Source organism: Molossus molossus, unplaced genomic scaffold, assembly GCF_014108415.1.
Source record: "Molossus molossus isolate mMolMol1 unplaced genomic scaffold, mMolMol1.p scaffold_m16_p_18, whole genome shotgun sequence".
NCBI classification, from domain to species: domain Eukaryota; kingdom Metazoa; phylum Chordata; class Mammalia; order Chiroptera; family Molossidae; genus Molossus; species Molossus molossus.
This window is the reverse complement of record NW_023425353.1, coordinates 6,613,018-6,635,300: the sequence shown is the minus strand read 5'-3', so window position 1 is coordinate 6,635,300 and position 22,283 is coordinate 6,613,018. Positions and strand designations below refer to the sequence as shown.

At 48.4% G+C, this 22,283-nt stretch overlaps 1 protein-coding gene across 6 annotated transcripts in view; it reads right to left on the bottom strand.

The window, feature by feature from the left end:
* The window catches only part of SUCLG2 (succinate-CoA ligase GDP-forming subunit beta), a 238,994-nt gene that overhangs the window by 3,491 nt on the left and 213,220 nt on the right, over positions 1–22,283 (bottom strand). For all 6 annotated transcript variants that reach the window (XM_036266382.1, XM_036266383.1, XM_036266384.1 and 3 more), the window contains one exon: positions 14,961–15,081. In XM_036266382.1, the coding sequence (XP_036122275.1) occupies positions 14,961–15,081 (121 nt within the window). The remainder of the gene's footprint in view (positions 1–14,960; positions 15,082–22,283) is intronic.

Here is a 22,283-nt window from a genome sequence, read left to right as displayed (position 1 = left end):
AACGTGCACACCGATTCACTTGGGGAAGTTGCAGGTAAGTCCGAGAGGTTGAAAACTGGGACAGGGGAGCAGCCAGTGGCGGGGACTGGAGCCAGGCAAGGAGCCCCCCCCCCCCCCCCCCCCCCCCCGATCTGTAGGCCTTCCCGAGCAAGGCACAGCCGGAAGCAGAAGCCCCCTGGTGCAGGAGCGAGCCGGCCTTTGGACCAGAAGGTGAATAATAAGTAAATATGTACATTTTTATCTCTTTCATCACAGACGTGAACTAGAAGTCTTTCCTCAGCTGTCCTCCAATCTGCCAGGGAAGAAGTAGACTTTAAGATACAAAAGGCTCTTCTCCCTCTTCCCTTTTTCTTTTTGTTTGTTTTTTTATTTAATTAATTTATTTTTGTTACAGATGTTTCTCCTTTTTCCCCCACTGATACCCTCCTCCCCCACCCTGTCCCCAGCTTTGTTGTCCATGTCCATTGTTCATGACACATGCATGTAAGTTCTGTGGTTTATCCCTCCCCTTCCCTTTTTCACCGGAGCACCCTGCAATCTCAACATGACTCCCAGGACCGCCGGGATCTCTGCAGGAGGCAGGCACACCTGCCGGCTCTCCTGCCTCTGCCTCCTGCTGCCTCGGACGGACTGACTGACTGACTGACTGACTGACTGACTGACGCAGGGACAGCAGTGCTGGCTGGGGCGGAGGTCGCAGCAAGAGCGGCTCGTCTAGCGGGTTGTCCCAGGGTCCTAAGTATGTCAGCTCATTTGTGCCTCAGGACAACCCGAGACTGGCTGCTCTTCTCCGCTCACAGAGAGGATGCGTGCGGGAGCCGCAGGCCAGCGCCCAGCGAGCAGGGCTCCTACACGCTGGGAGGCTTGGACCAGCCTTGGACGCACCCGCTCTCGGGCTTGGTGGTTTTTGGAACTAATACTCAGCATACCTAGTTTGAATCTTGAATACACCTCACGATTTTGTAAATAGATGTCATCATAATAATGTTGGCAAAAATAAAAAAAACCTCTACGTTTGTGTGGTTTACAGCCCTCCCACATCAGTTTATTTGATCTGTATAATGACCTTGAGTAGCTAGGTGTTCATAAATCGGTTCCTTTTCTTTCTTTCTTTTTTTTAAAAGTGAAGGTGATTTTTTATTTTTACTTTAGAGAGAGAGGAAGGGAGAGGGAGAGAGAGACAGAAATATCGATGAGAGAGAACACCAATTGGCCGCCTGCTACATGCCCCCACTGGGGATCACAACCTGGGCACGTGCCCTGACTGGGAACTGAACCCGCGACCTCTTGGTGCAGGGTCGACGCTCAACCACTGATCTGGGCTAAAGCAGTTCCTTTTCTTAGCCAGGAGCAGAGGCTTTGTGACTGGCAGGATTCCCTCTCAACATCCTTTGCTCTTCTCACCGTATTTTCATTTCTTGGGGACTGCTGTTTGGCATTTAAAATTTGCAGCACAGTTTCATGCAAGAGGAGACCACCTGAATCTCAATGACGTGACAATTAGGATGTCAGCTCCTTCCAACCACCCCTCTGGCTAAAACTACTTTCCCCATTCCCCCTGCTATCCAAGGCAGACTCAACTGTTCCTGAAGCATTGACTGCACCTGCTCCAAGGAAGGTCGCAGAGGCCTTCAGCTTGTGCAAACAGACTTGCTCTGCAGAGAATCGGGGTGGCTGGTGTCCATGAACAGGCAGCACAGGACTGACAGTCACAAACAAGCAGGCAAGAGAACAGCAGAGGCAGGGTCCCGCCCCGCCCCCTCTCCTGCTGGGCTGGCTTTACTCTGGTTCCGCCCAAGCCCAGAACTTTTTATTCAGTCACCCCCTTCTTCCTGTAGGGATGAAATAAACTCTTGACTACATTTCCCCTGAGATAAATGGCTCGCTCTTCCTTGCCATCAACTAGCCTAAGTAAATCAGTTAATTAATATCCTCGTCAGCACCCTACTTAACCCCAGGCATTTCCTGGGGGAAAACGTCTGGTTTGGAAATCCCTGACCAGCAGACATGCGGGGCATTTGGCCTGCCACCAGGAGCTCTGTTGCCCTCTCTCTGCCTGGCTGACACCCATCTTTCCACGAGATATGTCTTTAAATGGCATTTCTTTGAGGAAGCCTTCTTTTTACCACCTCCCAAACCCCAAACTAGAGCAAAGGACTGTAACATGAGCTTCCAGAGTACTTTGTGCATCCAGATCACAGCACCGTCAGGGATCGCTTACTGACATCTCTCCGCCCCAATAAAGGTAAGCTCAGGGGCTGGCCTTTGTTAGGCTCGCTCACCAGGTATCCCCGGCTCAGCACAGGGCCTGTCACACAGGAGGGGCTTGTTGATGGACGGGCCAACTGCCGACAGGCACAAGTGCAGAGTGTGCTGCTGGGTGGCTACTTTTCTGATTGCTTTGCTGGCCCAACATCCTCAAATAACTCGTTTTGGAAGTTGTAACAGAAACTCCAAATAGCCTAATGAAAAACAAGGAGAGACTGCTCCTGAAGCTCCCAGGCCCCCCAGGGGCCGCCCAGCCCTGTGTGAGAGGGCCGGCTGGCTGGGTCCAGCCGATCGCGCGCGCCAGCGGCTGCCGGTCCCCTGGCCGGCTCAGAGGCGGTGCGCGGGCCCCTCCTCCGGCTGCCCCTGCAGCGCCATCCCAAACACCTACCTGCTTCACCATTTCAGGATCCGCTGAAGTGAATTTTAATTATACTTGCAGTCACACTTTAATTACGTCCTTAATTACTAAGCATATAATAAGCATGCTCAGAACTGAGCCGCTTTGGACGGAGTCTTCCGCTGAACTGGAAAGCGCAGGCACTGGCTCTGAGGCGGAGCATGTGCAGAGGGACCTGGGTCAGGGGGGACCCTTCCCCAGCGGGGGTGGGCTGCTGCGTACAGAGGCCCGAGAGGGACACGGGAGCGAGAACAGATGGAGGCAGAAAGCGAGACAGAGGCGGTCGAACAAGAAGAGACGGAGAGACAGGAGATACAGACAGACGGACAGACGTGCACTGAGCAGAGACGAGATGAGAGATACACAGAGGGGAGTGAGAAAGAGAAAGAAAGAGAAGAGAGACAGGAGGGATAAGAGAAGGAGACTAGAAATTTAGACAAGAGAATGGGTGGGAGAGGCAGAGGGAGGGCCGGAGACACAGGAAAAGACAGGGTCGGGCAGTCACCCCAGAGGGACAGGCACAGGAAGAGGACGCACAGAGTCAAAGGGAGGGACGAGGGGGGACGTGAGCTTGCCGAGCCCCGCCGCGAGCCGGGCCCTGCGGTCCATCTCCCCCAGCACCGCCCGGGGCCACCGCCCGGGCCACCGCCGGAGCCACCGCCCAGCAGACGGCAGCCCGCGCGCCCTGCGAGCCGAAGCCACTCAGCCGGAGGTGATCTACCCACCGATGCCTGAAACAAGGCAACACACAGAAGCAAAGCGGAACGAATTGAAAATGAAATCTTGCCCTACTGGTGGAGGACATTATAAAAGAGAATAATAATAATTATTAAAGTCTAAAAAATTCTCCACCTCCTCTGCCTGCCTGGCCACAGGCTCCGGCCACTGGGTGGGGTGAGAGAGCCATGAACAGCCCGGGCGCTGACGGGGAGAGCAGATAAGGCAGGGAACGGAACCACAGGGTTTGATGCAAAGGCTGCCCCCGCTTCCTGGGGCTTTTCATCACAGGACTGTAAGAAGACCGCTGGCAGTGTGTGAAGCTGTCCTTTTACAACCATTGCTACTGATGGAAATTCAGGTTTTCTAAGAATACAACAGGTAGTACACTAGGTACAATACATGTTTGTTCAGAGGTTCACAAATATCCTATCACTTAAATCTTTGTGGCAACCCTAAAGTGATGTCATTTTATCCCCGTTTTACAGATGGGGAAACTGAGGCACGGGGAGGCCTAGGAACTTATCCACCTCCCCGCAAGTCGGAGGCTGAGCTAGGACCAGCGCCCCGGCTGTGTGACTGCAGGGGACCTGCCGACCCGCCGGGCTCAGTGCCGGCAGGAGCCCAGGGAGCCTGCACCGCCAGTCTCCAGCGTCTCCCCGGGGAACTGAGGCCCACGGATGGCCGGCCACTTGCTCAGGCCCAACAGCCAGTTAGTGAAGCGTGGCAGGTCGGACTCTGCTGTTCTGAGTCAGGGCTGGGAAACAGCGGCCTGGAGGGCAAATCCAGGTGGTGACAGCGTTTTGTATCACCTCGAGCTAAGAATAGTCTTTACATTTTAAAATAGTTGGGAAAAAATCAGAATAATAATATTGTGTGATACATAAAAATCACAGGAAATTCAAACGGCAGCGTCTATAAATACAGCTGTGGCGGGCCCTGGCCGGTTTGGCTCAGCGGTTAGAGCGTCGGCCTGCGGTCCAGAGAGACCTGGGTTCGGTTCCCACTAAGGGCATGTACCTCGGTTGCAGTTTGTCCCTGGCCCTGGTTGGTCGTGTGGGTGGCAGCCACTCGATATGTCCCTTTCACGTCAATGTTTCTCTCTCTCTCTCTCTCTTCCTCTCTCTCCCTCCTGCTCTGTCTGAACAAAAAATGGAAAAATGTCCTTGGGTGAGGATAAAAAAAAGAGCTAAAGCTGTGGCAGAAGCAGCCGAGCGGCGACGCGGCAGCAGACGCCCGTGGTTGCTGTGTGCGCCACCGGTGTGGCGGGCCTCGAATCCCAGCGATGCCACTCCAGCTTGGAGCAGTTGCTGCTGCTGCTGTTTTCTGAGGGGGAGGTGGGTGGAAACCAAACTGTACAAAGCGGAAGGTCCCGCCTCACGTGCTCACTGCCCTGTGCCCTTGCTCGCCCTCCACATGCTCCTTCCAAGTGGCAACCAGAGAGAGGTGACATGCAAAGTTAGGTCACTGATCACATCAGCTTTGCTCTGTGCCATCAGAAGAGGGACAGCTCCTGGAGGGTCAGAGGTCCGCCCTCACTCCAGGTCCTGGCAAGAGCTCAGATAATAACGACAGCTGACACAGACTAAGCCAGGGTGTGATTGTAAAACTCATGTGCTCTTTACAATAGCCCCATGAGGCTCCTGTATTTTTGTTCCTATTTCACAGATGGGGAAGCTGAAATTTCGAACCTGGCTCTGGGACGGACTGGCTGAGCAACCCAGGGACGTTCTGCCGCTGGATGAGTCTCAGCAGCTTTCAGTGCACCCCTCACTCTGTAAAATCAAAGACTGAAGACGCAGGGGGCTGACTCCTCCCAAGGTCAGAAGATACTACCACCCAGGTGTGACTGTGACAGCTGTTTCTATGTCGACAGCAGACGTCACCAACTTCAGTAGCAGGAAGCTGATGGCCAAGTTCTTCTTGGCAACATTTCAAAGAATGGTGTGTATGTGCTGAGGTCACTCAGAAAGGTTTAGGACCAAGTCTAAAGGGTTCCCTGAGGGCAGTGTTGATACTCAGAACAAACCAGAAAAATTAATGAAAACCAAAGTTTCAGGAGCCTTAACGTTAACTCTGGTAGGATAAGCCCTCTGCACACAAGAACACTTGACAACCCGAGAGGGGCAGGAAGAACCTGCCACATACCACCGTCCGCACGAGGACTTCGCCTGCATTGAGTCTGTGTCCGTCCACGGATACGCTACCTAAGGGTGAGCTCAGGAATTCTCACTTGTCTGAAATGCTGACTTTTAACTACACTGCTGCCTAAAAAGTGACATCACTGTGCATGATTCTGAACTTAGGTGGGGGATGACTGAGTGCACCTCTGCTGAGAGTTTCTGCGAGAAGTCAGGGTCTGAGTGCGTGGTACTGCCTGCCCAGTTCTTTCTGGACTCCTGTGAAATATCTCAGAGATGAGGCTGGAGGGAGATTTAGGTACAGCGACCACGGGGGAGCTTCCAGAATTCCAGGCCTTGCTGCTGACCTCTTACCTACATAACACTGCAAATTACAGCCTACTGTGTGCCTTTGGGGAAAAGACTGATTCCTTTCAGACGGGCTGTGCTGCTTCTGCACGACCCTGGAGGACACGGGCCTTCTCAGCAGCAGTTTGGACCTTAGCCTAAACAAGTCACACCTCTGGACCCATAGGTTTCCCAGCTCCTGCCCGGCTTCCTACTTCTGATGAGTGGCAGCTGTGTTTCTAGGGGAGCAAACCCCACCTCTGTTCTTTGACTCAACAACCGCGAATACTTGGCTCCACACTAGTGGTGGACAGTGCTGAGCACAGAACCCTTTCCCCAGCCCCTCGGCAGAGCACTGCGGGCAGCCACTGCCAGGAAGCAAGGTGCTGAGACGAAGCCATGCCTCCCCCGGAGCACGCAGAGCCTCTGGCTGAGGCACAGCCCCGACTGGCGCTCCTGGGGGGCCTGTTAGCAGGAGGCACCTGCCCCTGTGGACTAGCACAGGGAGTCTACCTGCATGCCAGTCCTCTGCTAGCCACGTGCACGCTCTCCGATGGCCGATCTAACAGAACTGTCCAGTGTCACGCAGGGAGACCGAGGCATGAAGAAACGATCTGTCCAGTCCCTCAGAAACACTCAGGGCACAGAGAGTGGTGATGCCACATGGCAGGACGCGGACGCTGTGCTGCACCTGCTGGCTCTAACCCTCCTTCAAGTGCCCATGCTCTGCTCCTCCTCAGGGGACACGTCAGGCCCCACTTCTGAAAGGGTGGCCGCGGCCTAGGCTGGGGCGGGCACCTGACCTGAGGCAGCCTTGCTGAGGGCAGCCTAATGACCAGCGACAACCACTACGCGGCGCTTCCTGCCGCAGCGTGGGGCTGCCCGAGAGCCCCCTGTCTGGAACGCCTGAAGGGACCAGCCCAGCCCTCCCTCGGGAGCAGGCTGCTGGCAGGCGCCCAGGTCCTTTTGGCTTGGGGAGTGGGACTGGCTTGTCAAGATGCCAAAGCCCCGCGTTCAGAGCAAGAAGGCTCGCTGTTGGCGCACAGCAGGGCACCGTGCACTGTCTCGGTGATGGACGCGGTGTTCTGGTCTCCTAAGTCCCTGACCTTATTTCTCAGCAGGGACAGGACCCAGATGGGGAAGAATCTTCTGGGTTCCCTCAGAGATCGACAACATGCCTGGTTGGATGGGCTGGGGACAACAGGAGTGATGCTACCAGCTAAGCTTCACAGACTGATGACCTGCGGGACACAGGGACCGGGCTGGCCTCGCCGAGGCAGGGGCACCAAGACAGAGCGAGAGGGCGTGGAGCCAGGGCAGGGCTTCCCGGACGCCTCCCAGCAGAGCTCAGTGACAAACCGCCTCCTTATTAAGGTCGTCAGAGAATCTCGAGGCATTATATCCAAACAAATAGCTGCAAACCTCGGAAGCCATCCTCCCTAACGGGGTCCTGGCCTTGTCTTCATGGGACGACTGACCCACGGTCTCAGAGGTTTGCTTGTGTGGGCAGCGGTGTCCCCGCGCTGCGTGTTTCAGTCACGTGCACTGTCTGGGGCGAGTGAGAACTCAAAGTGCCACACCTAACGGACCTCTGTCTGGAGCGTAAGCCTCCGGTGTAAAGAGGTCCTCCTGCGCAGTCCCCCCGACCTGGCGCAGGACGGCGTGGCGGGGCTGAGGTCCAAGCCTCCGGTGTAAAGAGGTCCTCCTGCGCGGTCCCCCCGACCTGGCGCAGGCCCGGCGTGGCGGGGCTGAGGTCCAAGCCTCCGGTGTAAAGAGGTCCTCCTGCGCGGTCCCCCTGACCTGGCGCAGGACGGCGTGGCGGGGCTGAGGTCCAAGCATGGCGCAGATGGAGCCTTTGGGAGTGGCTGTCAATTTAGACAACGAGCAGATTGAAGGCTCGTGACAGAACAAGACTGCCCAGCGCCTCATTTGGTTTAACCTGGCGACGATGAATTAACACTGGGGAGCACACGGCAAGAAGACACGGGTGACTGCAGGGAGGGGGTGTCACTGGGACGTGGGGTCCAGTGCGCTTCCTCACTCTGGACGCCTGTCAGGACACGCATGGGGACAGCGAGGTGGGAGGAGATGAAGGGGGCACGCGGGCACCAGTGAGGCAGAAGGAAGGTGAGAGGCGGGGATGCAGGGGAGGGGAGGAGATGGGAGCAGAGACGAGGACCCGCTGAGGCGGAGAGGAAGAAACGCGAGCTGACAGAGAACAGCCGACCCTCAGGAGCCAATTCCCCATCACAGCGACAGGACTGCACGGGGAGCAGGGAGTGGGGCGCTGGCAGAGGCCGGGGTGCTGGAGGGGACAGGGCCATCTCACCGTGCAAGGGCGCAGAGATGAGAAAGCAGATGAGATTCAGCGCGGAGCCTATGCGGGAAATGTGCAGAGGCCGGAGGGATGTTACCGGACACAGCCAGAGCCCTGGCCCAGGACCAGGGCACCACTCAGCAGGTCCCTGTGCTCTGCTGAATCTCGGTGGAAGCGGTGAGCCCAGGGCCCAAACCTGCATGAAACATGTTCAAGTTACTCAGCCAGAGTCCACCTGCCAAAGCCTGCTTTTTCTGATGACAGCCAGAGATACCATGACTGCTCTTCTCTCCTGGTCCCACGCCCCAGCGTAGCTGAAATTTGCAGAATGGATGGCGGCCAAGCGCATGGACACAGCTGAGAGCTCTGTGGTTGTGTCTTCACACTAACACTCGAGGGTTCGTTTCCCCTTTAGCAGATCAAGGCATCACGGAGAGATTGTACTGTGGTCGTGCTAAGAAGGACACTTGACTTCCATTCCTCTGGTGGTGGCTCCAATCTGTCAGTATTTCTGAGGGCAAGGATAAGAGTGTCCGTGGAGAAGAGGGGCTGGTGCTTTGGTCGAGAAAGCAAAAGCAACGAAATACAACGTTTCTGCCTTAGAGATATCTGTTCATGATGTCAACAACATTGGAGAGTCCAGGGCACACTACAGAGACTGGCAAAAAGAAGGAGGGGGGCTGGACAGACTCTTGTTTCTAAAGATATTTGGCAAAAGAGAATCAAAATGTTTATGTTGCTGAAAAAAACCTTTGGTATTGGGTAGACAAATCAAACTGAAAAGATTTGGCTAAGAGAAATGGGATCCAAGCTACATATTATCTAGACTCATTATTACTTCTTTATGAGTTTAACTTGGAATCATAATGAGCACCTGAGAGACAAGCAATGTCCTCTTCAGGCACCTCTGAGACATGGGAGTTGGCTGCAGGTTTAAGTAGGACAACGGCAAAGAAAAATGAATTCGAAACAAGAGAAGTTCTCTGAGGAAATGTTCTGGGATCTAGAACTGTAAAACCACACCCAAATCTGAAGCTCTGGCTAGAACACCTTTGCTTGCCGAATACGCAAAGCTGTCAATAAATGTCTTATGTCTCCAGAGTAATGTGGGTTGGCCTGGATTAACCACGTAGATAGTTTTTATGCTAAGTATGTATACATTGCAAAAAGAAAAGAAAACCCATTCCAGGTTATGTGTTCTGCATTCATAACAGAAACAATAGTCGACAAAAGCTAATAAGCTCCCCTCAAAATGTGGTTGTTCAATTTACCCAGGAGTCTTTTAAATAAAAATAATCCTGTGTCTCAGCTGGTGAGTTCTATTCTGATAAGGCAAGTAAATACATGTAATTATAAAGTTACATTTTCAAACAGCAGAGTAATCCCTTCCTTATCCACTGGTAAAACAGCTTATAATCATTATACAGCTGAGAACAAAGATTTGTCCACAAAATCCCACTAAATCGAGCTTGATTTGACCGAGTCGAACCTTCCTCATCAGGACACTCCTGAAACACTGTGTGTGCAGCAGTCTTTCAAATGTGAGCCACGCCATGGCAGGTGTGTGTCTTCCAAATGGCCACCAAACGAGCAGGAGAGGCCACTGTCTTTATTTATAAGAAAGAGATACTATTATCAGGCTTTAGAAATGTCTCTTATCTTGGTTATTAAAAATCTCATTATTCATTCAGACTATAGAGCCAAGTGTCAGAGGATCTGAAACTTAGAAAGCAGCTAATAAATGTTGGCAATAATAATTATTTATTACTGTAATTCAGACTCTGGTAAAAATTTTCTACCACACTTATTTTATGTGTCATTCAGCTTTAAAATAGATGTTGGGGTGGTGGCACCCCTTTATCATCTCTCCCACTAGCTAGACAATGGTGTGTATTCTGGAAACGCTAACCAATTTTAATATTAATATGAATAAAGATCACTGAGAAACTCATCAGCTAAGATGGAAAGCATAGTGCTATGTCAAGTCAACTAGAAACGACCACTGGGAAGGTCCAGAATGCTCCTGCCCCTTTTCTTTCTGTCACCAAAGGCAATGGAGGGTGGCCCTGTTTAGGAAAAACAGGAGGGACCGAATCATTCTGTAAGGTTGGGTAAAATGGAACTAAATGCAGAGATATTTGTGGGAGGAGCAAGATTTCTGCTTCAACCCAGAAGCAAGCAAATGAAAATTTCAGATTGAGTAAGAGACATTCCTCCAAGGTCCCCGTAGTCAGCAACTTGTTCCCATTCGAAGTGCTGAGAACCAGACCTCCTGTGAGTTTTGGTTTGGGGTGGTTTTCACTTCACCTGGGCTGCACTGCTGGGAAACACAGCCCAATGCAGCAAGTCCTGATGTGCCCTCCTGGGGCCTGCAGATGGGGTGGGATGCACTTGCCTATCACACCTCCCCTTGGCCGTCCCCGGCTCCCGGCTCCTGTATCCCACCCCTCCCCCATATGCATTCCACCTGATGTCAGAGTTTCATCTCAGAGAAGACGGCTAATGTAAGACACCCATTCTCTCTAGTTCCCACTTGCGACTCTCCCAACTCCCCCAGCTATGCATGGTTCTCCTGGTCATTGCGTGGAACCCTAGCTCTCCCTTCTCTCTGCCTTTGCTTTTCTACTGCACTTTTACTTCCACACAGCATCCTGCCTGGGCTTTACATCCCTACGTCATGCACTCTGGCTACTAACTTGAGGTTCCCACTCTGTTCTTTCAGCCATAACACGTAGCTGCCAAGTCAGTCCTCTCTCCAGGACAGCTGCATCTGCAGGTCCTCGGTGTCAGTTTGTCACTGTTAGGGTGCCAGTATCGACTCCCACGTACGGAACAGACCCGATGTCTTCCACTAAATTCCCTCCTTTCTCCCCATGATTCAAATTGCACTTATTCCCACTTTCAACTTGGAAGTTCTCCTTTATAGTATTTCTTTGCGAACGCACATCTCTGGATGTACTGTAATCCCAGGAGCCGATGCGGAGGAAGCGGAGAGGGGCAGGGCGTGGCAGCGGCGAGTCACAGCAGGCACTCCGCGGGGGCCCTCCCAGCACTGAGCACTCCTGGCTTTCATTAGTGTCCTTCACAGGCCTTTACGGATAATGCCCTCTCCACTTTCTGCACGTCACTTTTGTTAAATATGAGTGCCAAGAGCAGACTTGGAGCAGAATTCTTCATCTTTCCCTCCTGCATTATGTAGAACCAACAGTGCTGGGTTAGTCTTAACCTTGGTGTGGGGCTGCCGGTTTCCCAGACCATGCCGAGAACGTTATCACACAGGATGCTCACTCCTACCAGAGGAGGAAAAGAACACCAGCAAGGACTCCGAAGATGTGAAAAGCCCTTCCCTGATGAAGGTCCGAGGTGCTCATTACAGGACAGGGGCGTGACGCTGAGAGAAGAGCGAGGTCAAAGTTCGCCGGGATGTGTTTAGCCTCCAGAACTCTGGGGACAGTCCCCTCTCTGAGCTCATCTTGCTCAGCACCTGCAATGCCCCGTGTCCCAGTGACATGGAGAGTGTCAGTGTTTCCGAAGGTCCCACAGGCCTTGGTGGTGGCCCTCTGGGAAGCCCCGCTGGCCACTGCTCCTGAGACAGAAGCAGATTTTAGTAGGACAAACACTTGTTAACATAAATATTATCTTGTATTATATTTTCTTTCTTATTTCCCGTAATCTAGTAACTGAGATCATTTCTTTCTTTTTTTAAAATATTTTTTCTTTATTAAATTCAGAGGGAGAGGAAAGGGGAGAGAGAGAGAGATAGAAAGATCGATGAGAGAGAACACTGACTGGCTGCCTCCTGCACGCCCCCCGCTGGGGATTTGGCCCACAACCTGGGCATGTGCCCTGACCGGGAACTGAACCTAAGACCTTCTGGTCCATGGGTCAACCACTGAGCCCTACTGGCTGGGCCTCAGATCATTTCTCACTTATATTTCTATACATCCTCCTTAATGCCTAAAGCTCAATAACCTGCATATAGTATTTAGTATATCAATTAAGTGATTAAAAACCCACAGACATATAGCTTGAAAGTACAGTAACTCAAAAGATGCAAATCTGATTGTGTAACAAAGTTAGAAACACAAAGCTTCCTCGTGCTGGGCAGATCGTGACACCAACAGAGATCAGTACGGGAGATCTCATGCATGTGGTCACTGCGTGTTTCAGCATGTTTATTATCCAGACACACACAATAGGCATAAGTTAAATGACAAGGATCATTTCCTCCTTCCAGAATATTAAGCATTGTGTGAAAAAGACAACTGTTCCTTTTAATCTCTGGGGAAAAATAAAAGTGAGGTAACTTTCTTTTCTAGGCTGTACTAAAAGCTGATGATCATGGACCTCTGCTGACCGCACGGTGCAGGGGGGACCCGGACAGAAGGGGGGCACTGTGGCAGGCACCAGTCTGGAGACCTGCTCTCCTTCAAGAACACAAGAGCTGATTTGTAGAACCGGAGGGTCACCAGTCACTTTTACCCTGAAAATAGTCCGACATCAACATTTTAATCAGAGTTACACTTATACTGATAAACCCATTAGCTCCCTGATCAATACTATTTTCACTGCAGCCTTGACAATTATTCCCTTTTATTTAAATTATTTTCAATGGAATCAGTTATGTTGCATTTACCTTGTGAAGAAGATTTAATTCATTCAGATGTTTTAATGTCAATATTAAACTTTGCCACTAGAGCTTTCGCTATTTTCATTTTTCCCTTGTGATCATTATTTCCACCAAGTCCACATGACTGCTGATCCAAGTTTGTGAGGTAGAGTCGCAGAGAAAGGAGAGCGGCAGAGAGCAGAGAAGAAAGAGGCCCAAAGGAAGAAGGAGACAGAGAGACAGGCTGTAGCTACGCTGGCGTCCTGACCTCAAAGGATAGAGACACATCGGTCAAAGTGTCCGAGGTCTCCGGGAGATGATGCGCCAGCGCGAACGTGGGGACATGCAGCTGTCTCGAGGATGACACTGTAGAAATCTACTCAAGGGGGCTGCTTCATCCCCGTAACCTGAAGTTTTTGATGATGGCGACACGGCCTATTTTTGCCTCTCTACTGGTCCTCAAAGTGGGGTCCACAGAACCCTGAGGGAGGTCCCTGACGGAAAACATTATTTTTCTTGTAGTAAGAATGATAAAACAATCATAATGAAAACAATGGTCTCCACTGGCATGTGCACTGACGAAGCAGAGTGATGGTCCTGCCGCCACCCAGACCCAAAGCAGCTGGCCCAACCGCGCTGGTCACCACCAAGCAAGAATGTCCTTGATGAACAGTAAACATAATAATTGTACTAAATCTCAATCCGTAAGTAGTTCTTTTTCTTTTTTGCAAAAGCTATTTAAAATAGCTTTTAAAGTTGCCTTTTATTTTTTTGTCTAGGTGACATTTCTTATTTTTAATTTAGCCATTTTCCAGAAAGGTAATTTTCTACAGTTTTCTAGAGAAGACTTTCTTCCTTGCAGACAACCTCCGGAAGGGTGAAGGTCAGGAGAAGCCCACACAGAGCTGCACACTGAGGGGCAAGGGGTGCAAAGAGAAGGGTGCTGACCCTGAAGGAGTCAGCCACCCCTTTCCCACTGAGGCCCCCCCCGGGAGACCGACGGACACACCGAGCTGGTGCAGACTTGTGATCTGGCACAAGTGCAGTGAATCTGTTTCTTCCAGGAAAACAACCGACTGTTCTGTGGCTGATGCTAAAATGTGGACACGTATGTGGAAATCAGAGTTCTGCAAACCCTGCATCTACCTCCTTGACGGTTCCCAGTACTGGCAAGCTTCTCTGACGAGAATGGTATAGTATTAACAAATGGGGATTACCTTGATATTGTATGTTGAAATGTGTCAACCTTTAGATCTGCATAATCCAAAATGTTCCATATGATCAATGCATGATATTACAAGTCATGTATCCATTCAATGTGCAAGACAGACCGACGGATTTTAATATAGCAGAGTTATGAGAAGTTCATTAAAATAGTTTCAGATTCCACATAAAACAAATCTTTAATAAAGAAACGATTGCTTATAGACTTGAATGCAGTACCAAAGAATATTCAAAATTATATGAAATGATTATTAAAAACTCCTTCCTTTTTCAAATAAATACTGTATATGAGGCCAGATTTTCTTCATCTACTTCAATCAAAACAACATATTGCAACAGATAAAATGAATAAGCAGATATTAAACTACATATAAAAGAGATTTCAAAAATGTAAAACAATGCTGCTATTCTTATGAAAATTTTAAGATATTTGTTTTTAATAAAATACGTGGTACATATATTTATATATAAAAGAAATACTATAAAATATAAAAAAATACAAATTTAATTATTAAAATATTTTAAAAGTTCCTCTTACCAAATTATTAAATTAATCAATAAATACTGAACTCTATAACCCGAATAAACCAGAGCTCTTTGGGTTGACAATTTTAACGATTGCTGAGACCACAGCCATCGCCTTTCTTTGATCAGTAATTCTTGAAGCAGCATTTCTCAAAGTATTTCTTCCAAATCACTAATCTCATGAAATGACTCATAATAAAAGGGCTCCATTCCGAACACATTGGGAAAATTTGGAGAATCATAACATATGCCATTCTTGGAGAGCTACCATCTGTATTAGCCTGTTAGATGCTCACAGAGTCACTGCATTTATTTCGTCTTACTGAATCCAGCGTCTCCTTACGCTTCCTCGGCACGCCTGTGAGTGCAGAACACTCGGCTCGGCCGGCCTTGGAGGAGGGTGATGATGGAACTGTGGACGTGACCATGACTCACCTTCAAGCCGGACCACCAGGGGCACCTTAAGTTCCAGCTCCCGGCAGGCTTTGGTGATCCCATTGGCAATTATGGCACAGTTGACGATCCCACCAAATATATTGACGAGGATGGCTTCAACCTGAAATCAGAAATAAAAAGTGCCCATCAAAAGGCTGGCAGCCAACATTCTCAAAAATAATTGACTAAACAATAGAGACAATTAAAAAAAGACTCTTTAAACATAGAACATAAATGCCTAGAAAATACTAAGTTAAAATTTAGTACTAAGTTAATAAATATCAAAATATAACATTATCATAGTAACCATATTATCCCATCAGTCATTTCTCTAAACACAAAATGAATGCAATCACTGCTCACTTATTATATACAATCTTCGGCTTTTTTTATATGCTTGTTGGGAACTGTTATGAGTAGTGTATTTAAGATCATATGCACTAATGTCTTTTCTTCCCATGGTTTACACTTAAATTTATCTTTCATGTGGCTCATGGAATATTTCAAAACCAGGAATTTATTATTTGTTGTTTCGTATTAACAGGCAAAGACAGAAATTTTTTCATGTGTCCTTAATACCATTTTGATATGCTAGAGATATACTCTCAAAAGTCAGAGATAGCTTAGTTATCTTAGATAACAACTTTTTTCTTAATAAAAAAGATATAGACCCCCCAAAGAAAGCGATATGAGTTCATACCATAAGTAAAGACATAAAAAAAGTCAAGCCACTGCCTGGAACTTTTCAGCCATGTAAATTTAAACCAGTAATGCCAGTCTGTTTGTGCATAATTCCAGATTCAAACACATGTGGGTAAAAAGAAAATTGTACTTGTCCTGACTTGATAAATATAAGAAAATCCTGTATAATTAACATGAAGAACAAGATAACGAAGAGAATTCATTACCCAGATTAATTGATAACACACACAGAAAAATGGCTATTCATCAAGCTGGAGGCATCAAAATTCCAACAATAGAATCACAATTAAATTATGCTACACTAATTGCAAAGCATATAAGTGCACCGCACGCCAGAGTAAATCCCGTGATTTCAATATGCTGAATTAACTACACACAGCATATGAGAAAAGATGCCTTACATTTGTTCAGCACTTAGCTGTTTTAGAAACTGCAATTATATGAACCCTCATTTTTAATTCTGATCCTTGCCAGAAAGCGATTCAGAAAGTACACGGAGGGTTAGCCCTCTGTAGCTGACAAAGGCGCTCGGAGAATTCACATGCTGTGCCTCTAGGTCCCAAGGGTAAGAAGTAGCAGTAGTGAAGCTCCAAGTGCCTGCTCACTCATGCCAGCTGCCAGAGCTGGGACCCAGGCACACACTGTGGGCAAGGTACAGACCTCGTCCTGAACACGGCTTCTTCATCTAGACAATGGCAATGATAGTCCTAGTCCATAGGTTGTTGAAAGGACTAAATGAGATAATATACATGAAATGCTTAGTACATGCCTATAAAGTATACTGAGTATTTATTCCATATATGCATTTACTTCTTTATTTTAAATCCTCATCCTCCCACCCTCCACCCCTTTGGCAACCATCAGCTTGTTCTCTGTATCTATGGGTCTGTTTCTATTGTTTGTTTGTTGTTGTTTTTAAGATTTCACATGTAAGTGAAATTATGATATTTGTCTTTCTCTGACTTAGCATAATATCCTCTAGACCCACCCATGTTGTTGCAGATGGCAAGATTTCATTCTTTGTATTTCTGAATAATATTCCATTGTGTATATGTACCACATCTTTATCCACTCAGGTATCGATAAACACCTGGGCGGTGTCCATAGCTGGCTACTATAAATAATGCTGCAATCAACATAGGGAGCATGTGTCTTTCTGAATCAGGCTTCGTTTTCTTTGGATAAATGCCCTGAAGTGGAACTGCTGAGTCACATGGCAGCTCTATTTTTAATTTTCTGAAGAGTCTACATACACTTTTCCATAGTGGCTACACTATACATGCATTTATTTCAACAAGTAATGATGAAAGTGGACAGGTTACCTAGATAGCAAGTAAGAATTAAGAGAATCTTTCAATAGACTTCAGTTATGCTGAATTTGAATATAATAGGAAAAAAAACCTTATTGACATTGAATAAAAAGAATGAAATAAATGAGCAGTATTTTTCAAGCCAATTACAGATTGGGGCTACTCCCAAAAAAGAACTGCCCCTCACCATTCACAGCAGGCCGACTGGTAGGCAGAAGCTAGCTTTCTAATGACAGCTTTCCCCGCTGTCCGCACGGCTTGGCGAGCGAGGCAGGGGCCGCGCGCATCCCTGTGCCCTGCTCCAGCCGGCACGGGTCTGAGGCTGAGTGCAGATAGCATCAGCTTCTCAGTGAAGTCGTCCTGTCCTGTCAACTTGAGTGATTTACTCTGGCCCTGGCCGGTTTGGCTCAGCGGTTACAGCGTCAGCCCACGGACCAATCAGTCATGGGTTCGATTCTGGTCAAGGGCACATACCTCGGTTGCGATTTGTCCCCAGCCTGGTTGGGGTCACGCGGGAGGCAGCCGCTCGATGTGTCCCTTTCATGTCGATGTTTCTCTCTCTCTCTCTCTTTCTTCCTCTCTCTCCCTTCTACTCTATCTGAACTAAAATGGAAAAATGTTCTTGGGTGAGGATTAAAAAAAGAGTGATTTACTCTGTTGTTCCATGTAAAGCAGTATGACTGCTCTACGGAGTAGTCGTATCACACACACAAGCTCACATGCGTTCACCTGCACAGGCAGGCGGAGGGCAAGGTGACAGGTGCCCGTGGCTCTGTGACCGACCTCCAATGGGGTGTCCTGAAGGGTGTCGGGTGTGAGCTGCGGTGCTGGTGTCGCCTCGGGGTACCTGTCCCCAGGAGTCTCTTACAAGTCAGCATGTCACAATGCTTGGTGGGCACCGGACAGTGACAGCCACTCCAGCTGGTGCTGAGCCCAAGGAAAAGCCCGCCTTCCCAGACTTGCTGAGAGGTGGGGACTGCTGTTCTCCATGTCGTTTCCTCACCTCTCGCCCTGCGCCCCATCCCCAACCGCTCCGCTCCTGTGAGTCACCGCTGGGCTCCCACATGGCAGGACCAGGCAGTGTCTCCCGCACAGCCGCACAATCCGAGGCAGCATAACCAAGACCGAATGAATTAAATTAACAGTGTCAACAGACACTGACTGGCCACCACCCTGTACCTGGCAGAGTTAAATGCTTCGGGTGAGGAGCTGAGGAATCATCGCTGTCCTCACAGAATGCAAAGACCGGTCTGAGTGCCAGACCTGGAGACTGGCGGTTACAGTCCTGGGTCTAAAAAGTCACAGAGCTGAGATCAGGGCAGGGCAGTGATGCAGGCGCTGCGACCAGAGGCTTCCTGAAGAGGTGATGTTCCAGGAGACGGAGGAAGGAAGGAGCAGGGACTCGGGTGGAAGGGAGCAGCAGCGTGAACGCAGGGCTGTCCAGGCTACCAGAGAGGCTGCAGGCCAGGCGAGTGGCAGGGGCCAGGGACGGGGACTTGGTTCTTTCTGCTTATTCCTTCGTTTTCCAGAGCTGGGTGAAGGCTAGTCTTGAACGTAGCCTACCCTGGGGTTCGGGGGAGTGACAGCAGAGGGAGTGAGGGACAGAGAAGAGAGAGCAGGTGAAGTACACTGGAGACAGAGAGAGAGAACAAGAAAGGAAAGCAGTGAGGGGAGTCAGAGGGGGAGAGGGGGAGAGGACAGGGAGGGGGAGGGGAGGGAGGGGGAGGGAGGGGAGGGGGAGGGGAAGGGGAAGAGGGAGGGGAGGGGAAATCTGATTTTGGTTTCACTCTGGGCCCATTTCTAGAATGAACTGCTGTGATCTGTAATCTCAAACTGAGGATGAAGTTAAGACAGTTTGAAAAGGAAAGCACTGTGACATCATCATTATTATTGAGCATTTACAAAGCCTGCCAGATGTTCCAAGGTGCCTCACAGTGCATTCATTATCACAGCCACTAACAGCCCTTCTGTGACAGCAGCAGCAACAACCTGAATTGTCTTGAGGAAGAGATGTTAGAGAGGTCTGCGCTGGTCTATGCAAGCACCCAGACACTCCCAGTGAAGGTCACCTACTGGGGCCACTGCGGTGCCCGGGCGCAGCTGTGCAGGGATCTGGCAGCCCCAGGGCAGGTCTGCACATGGCTGTGTGTTTGGCTCTGCCGAGTATGCACTCCAGCTGCAGAGTTTAGTCCACAGTTAAAAAGTAAAGAATGAAATTCAAAAGAAGAAAAGCAACAACAGTCTTTGGTATTTAATAAATTCCTCTCAACCCCAAACAAACAAACCAATAGCAATCATGACTAAAAACTTTTTTTAGGAGGAACATAATCATTTTGAGCAACTGATGAGCATTAGGAAACCCCAGTCATATAAATTCACACACAGGACAATCTTTCTGGATAATTCTAGCTAAGTCCCGGGACTAATCAGGGATGGGGCGCAGAGGCTTGTGGGAGGGTGAGCTGCAGGGAGGTGGTGAATGCTTTGCAACGATCTACAGAATTTTGTTTGAATGTGTATTCTTCTGGGAAAAGTGTCCACAATCTCTAAGAAAATATATTAATCATAATCAAAAATACAACAGCCACTAACGTTTACTAGGCATTTAGCAGGTGATAGGCATAACTGTAATTATTTTACATGTATTAACACGTTTAACACGTAAGTAGTAGCATCTCCATCACAGATAAGGAAACTGAGGGACATCTGGAGAATCACCACGGCTGTGGCTGTATCTACTGTCACATGTCATTCAGACCTAGTGAGGACCTACATCACGCACTGCGCTTAATGCTTTCTCATCCACTACCACAGCTCTGCCACAAACACGTGACGCAGATACTAACTATCCCATTTTACAAGTGGGGAAACTGAGGCTCAGAGAGGTAAACACACCTTGCATCAACTCATGCAGTCAGTCTGTTGTCAAACATTCAGTTCTTTGTCTTCAACATTACCTAGACTCCTCTTCATGAAATGCAAACATTGCCAGATTGCTATTCCAAACACACCCTTGAGGGCCTACTCTATGCCAGGTGTTTTTCAACCACTGTGTGGTCAGCAGCCAAGCGGGCAAGAAAGACCTTTAAGAAACAGACACAGATGTTCTATATCTGAAATTGCAAACTGCGACAATAGTTATGAAAGGGAGGGAAACGCTGGCTCTGAGGTGTAGGGCAGGACCCATGCTACCCCGGATGGTTGGGGGCCTTTCACAGAACTTAAAGAACAGTCTGGAAGAGGCCAAGCAGATTCACAGAACAGGGAGTGAGTACCCGGAGAGAAGAGGACACCAAGGACAAAGTCCAGGGCAGAAAAGAACTTGGTGCCAGGAGCCCGGGGCCTGAGCAGGGGAGTGGGATGAGACAGGCCCCACCAGCAGGCGCTCAGCCACGAGGAGTTCGAGGATTGTGGTTTCAACACACCTACAAAGGCTTCAGAGAGGCCAGGAAGGGAATGATCTCTATTCAGCGACCACAATGTATGCACATTAAGATCGTAAGATACGTTTTATGACCTCCATTTTAAGGATAGACTGAGGCTCAGGGAGTTTAGGGTCTTATACTTATTAAGTAGTCACAGTTCAAACCAAGGTCTGTTTCACCATAGCACATGCAGGGCTGTCTGGACAGCTGGGCAATCTTAGGGGTGCCACAGACATACACCAGGGGTTGGCAAACTCTTTCTATTAAAGAGCAGTCTGTACATATTTTAGGCTTTAAGGGCCAGTATGTCACAACTACTCAACTCTGCTGTTATAGTATGAAAACAGTCACAGACAATCGTAAATGAATAATGTGTCTGTGTTCCAATAAAACTTTATTTACAAAAACAAGTGGTGGGCCAGATTTGGCCAGAATTTGCCAAGCTCTGGCAGAGACAGGATTGGGTTCATGCTTACCCTCAAGTTCACTGCAAGCACCACACCTCAGCTACTTTGCATCATTAGATGTTTCTCTGCTAGCACTTTCAGATTTCAAGTTATTTGCCTCTGTCCAGCCATTTTCTTGCCATCACTAACATTAAGGTACCCAGCCTGTAATGATGACTGATTAAATATGTCCACGCCAATTTTAATGTCATTCCTTTAAAACAAAGCCTGTACCTTTAACAAGTTCATAAAATGACTTGAAAGTCTTCACTATATTCTCTTCACTCCCTGACATTGGCTGGAAGGGAACAAAGAACAAGACTTCAGCAGTAAGCCAGCTATTTTGCAACAGTTATTGTAAATGGTTAAGTCCTGTTCTGCATTTAAAACATACTGTACCATATACATTAAGCACAGTAAATGAAACTATTCGGTTTGTTTCTGCTTATTCCAACTCAGTGGGAATCTAATCCTCTTGTAGTGAATACTGATAAAATCAAGCAACCATGTTTGTATCAGGTAAGAAAAGACTTTTTAAAATCACAAGCAATTTTCATTTTGAATATTGTTCTTGTTTAAGCATATGTTTTTGTGGAACTGTTTTTCTCTTTTTTGTTGTTTTCATTTTCCTGCTGAATTATAATCATGTCTTCTAATCCTTTGGCAGCCAACGAAAGAAAATAAATGATGAAGAAAATGAGATGCAGCTTGGATAATTGATGTTTGTATGCCTGTCTTTAATAAAACACTCTGCTAATTAGAGGGGAGTCTAAATGGACTCAGTTGGTAAGGATGTGACTCAGGTGAGGAATTCAATCTTGGGCTTTGTTGTCATCTTACGACTAAGCCAACAGATCACTTCAGCTGGGACCAGATTTACCTGCTGCTGAAATCTGGGTGAGCTACACCAGCTTGCTTTTCCACCTTTGGCTTGTTCTTGAAGTTTGACATTATTTTCTTTTGTATGAATTCAAGCCCTGGGATCCTTGGGTTAAAGCAAATGATGTACCCCCCCAAATAGCTACAAATAACATGAGGAAAATACCGTATCCTGAAAAATACCCTCCCATTCTGCCCTTTTAATTTCTTCCAAGGAAAAAATACTTTGAATGAGTTCACAATCAAGCCTGAAAATCCCAGCATCAAAAGGAAGTATCACAAACACCACCCTTAATACCAAACAACATTTTGGTATTTTTAATTACTCGATCAAGATAAACCCAATCATCTCATTCCACCTTTGCGAAGCGGACAGCATGGGAGTGACATCTGACAGAAGAGCCACATTCCCACTGGGACTCGCCTCTGGGGACAGGAGGTGAGCCAGGGCAGTGTGTCGACCGGGTCCTTGACCTCTTCTTCCTGTGTTCTTCACCTGTTACACCTGCAACCTTCTCCTCACTACAATGAGTGAGACGGTATGGAGGATTAGCAATTATT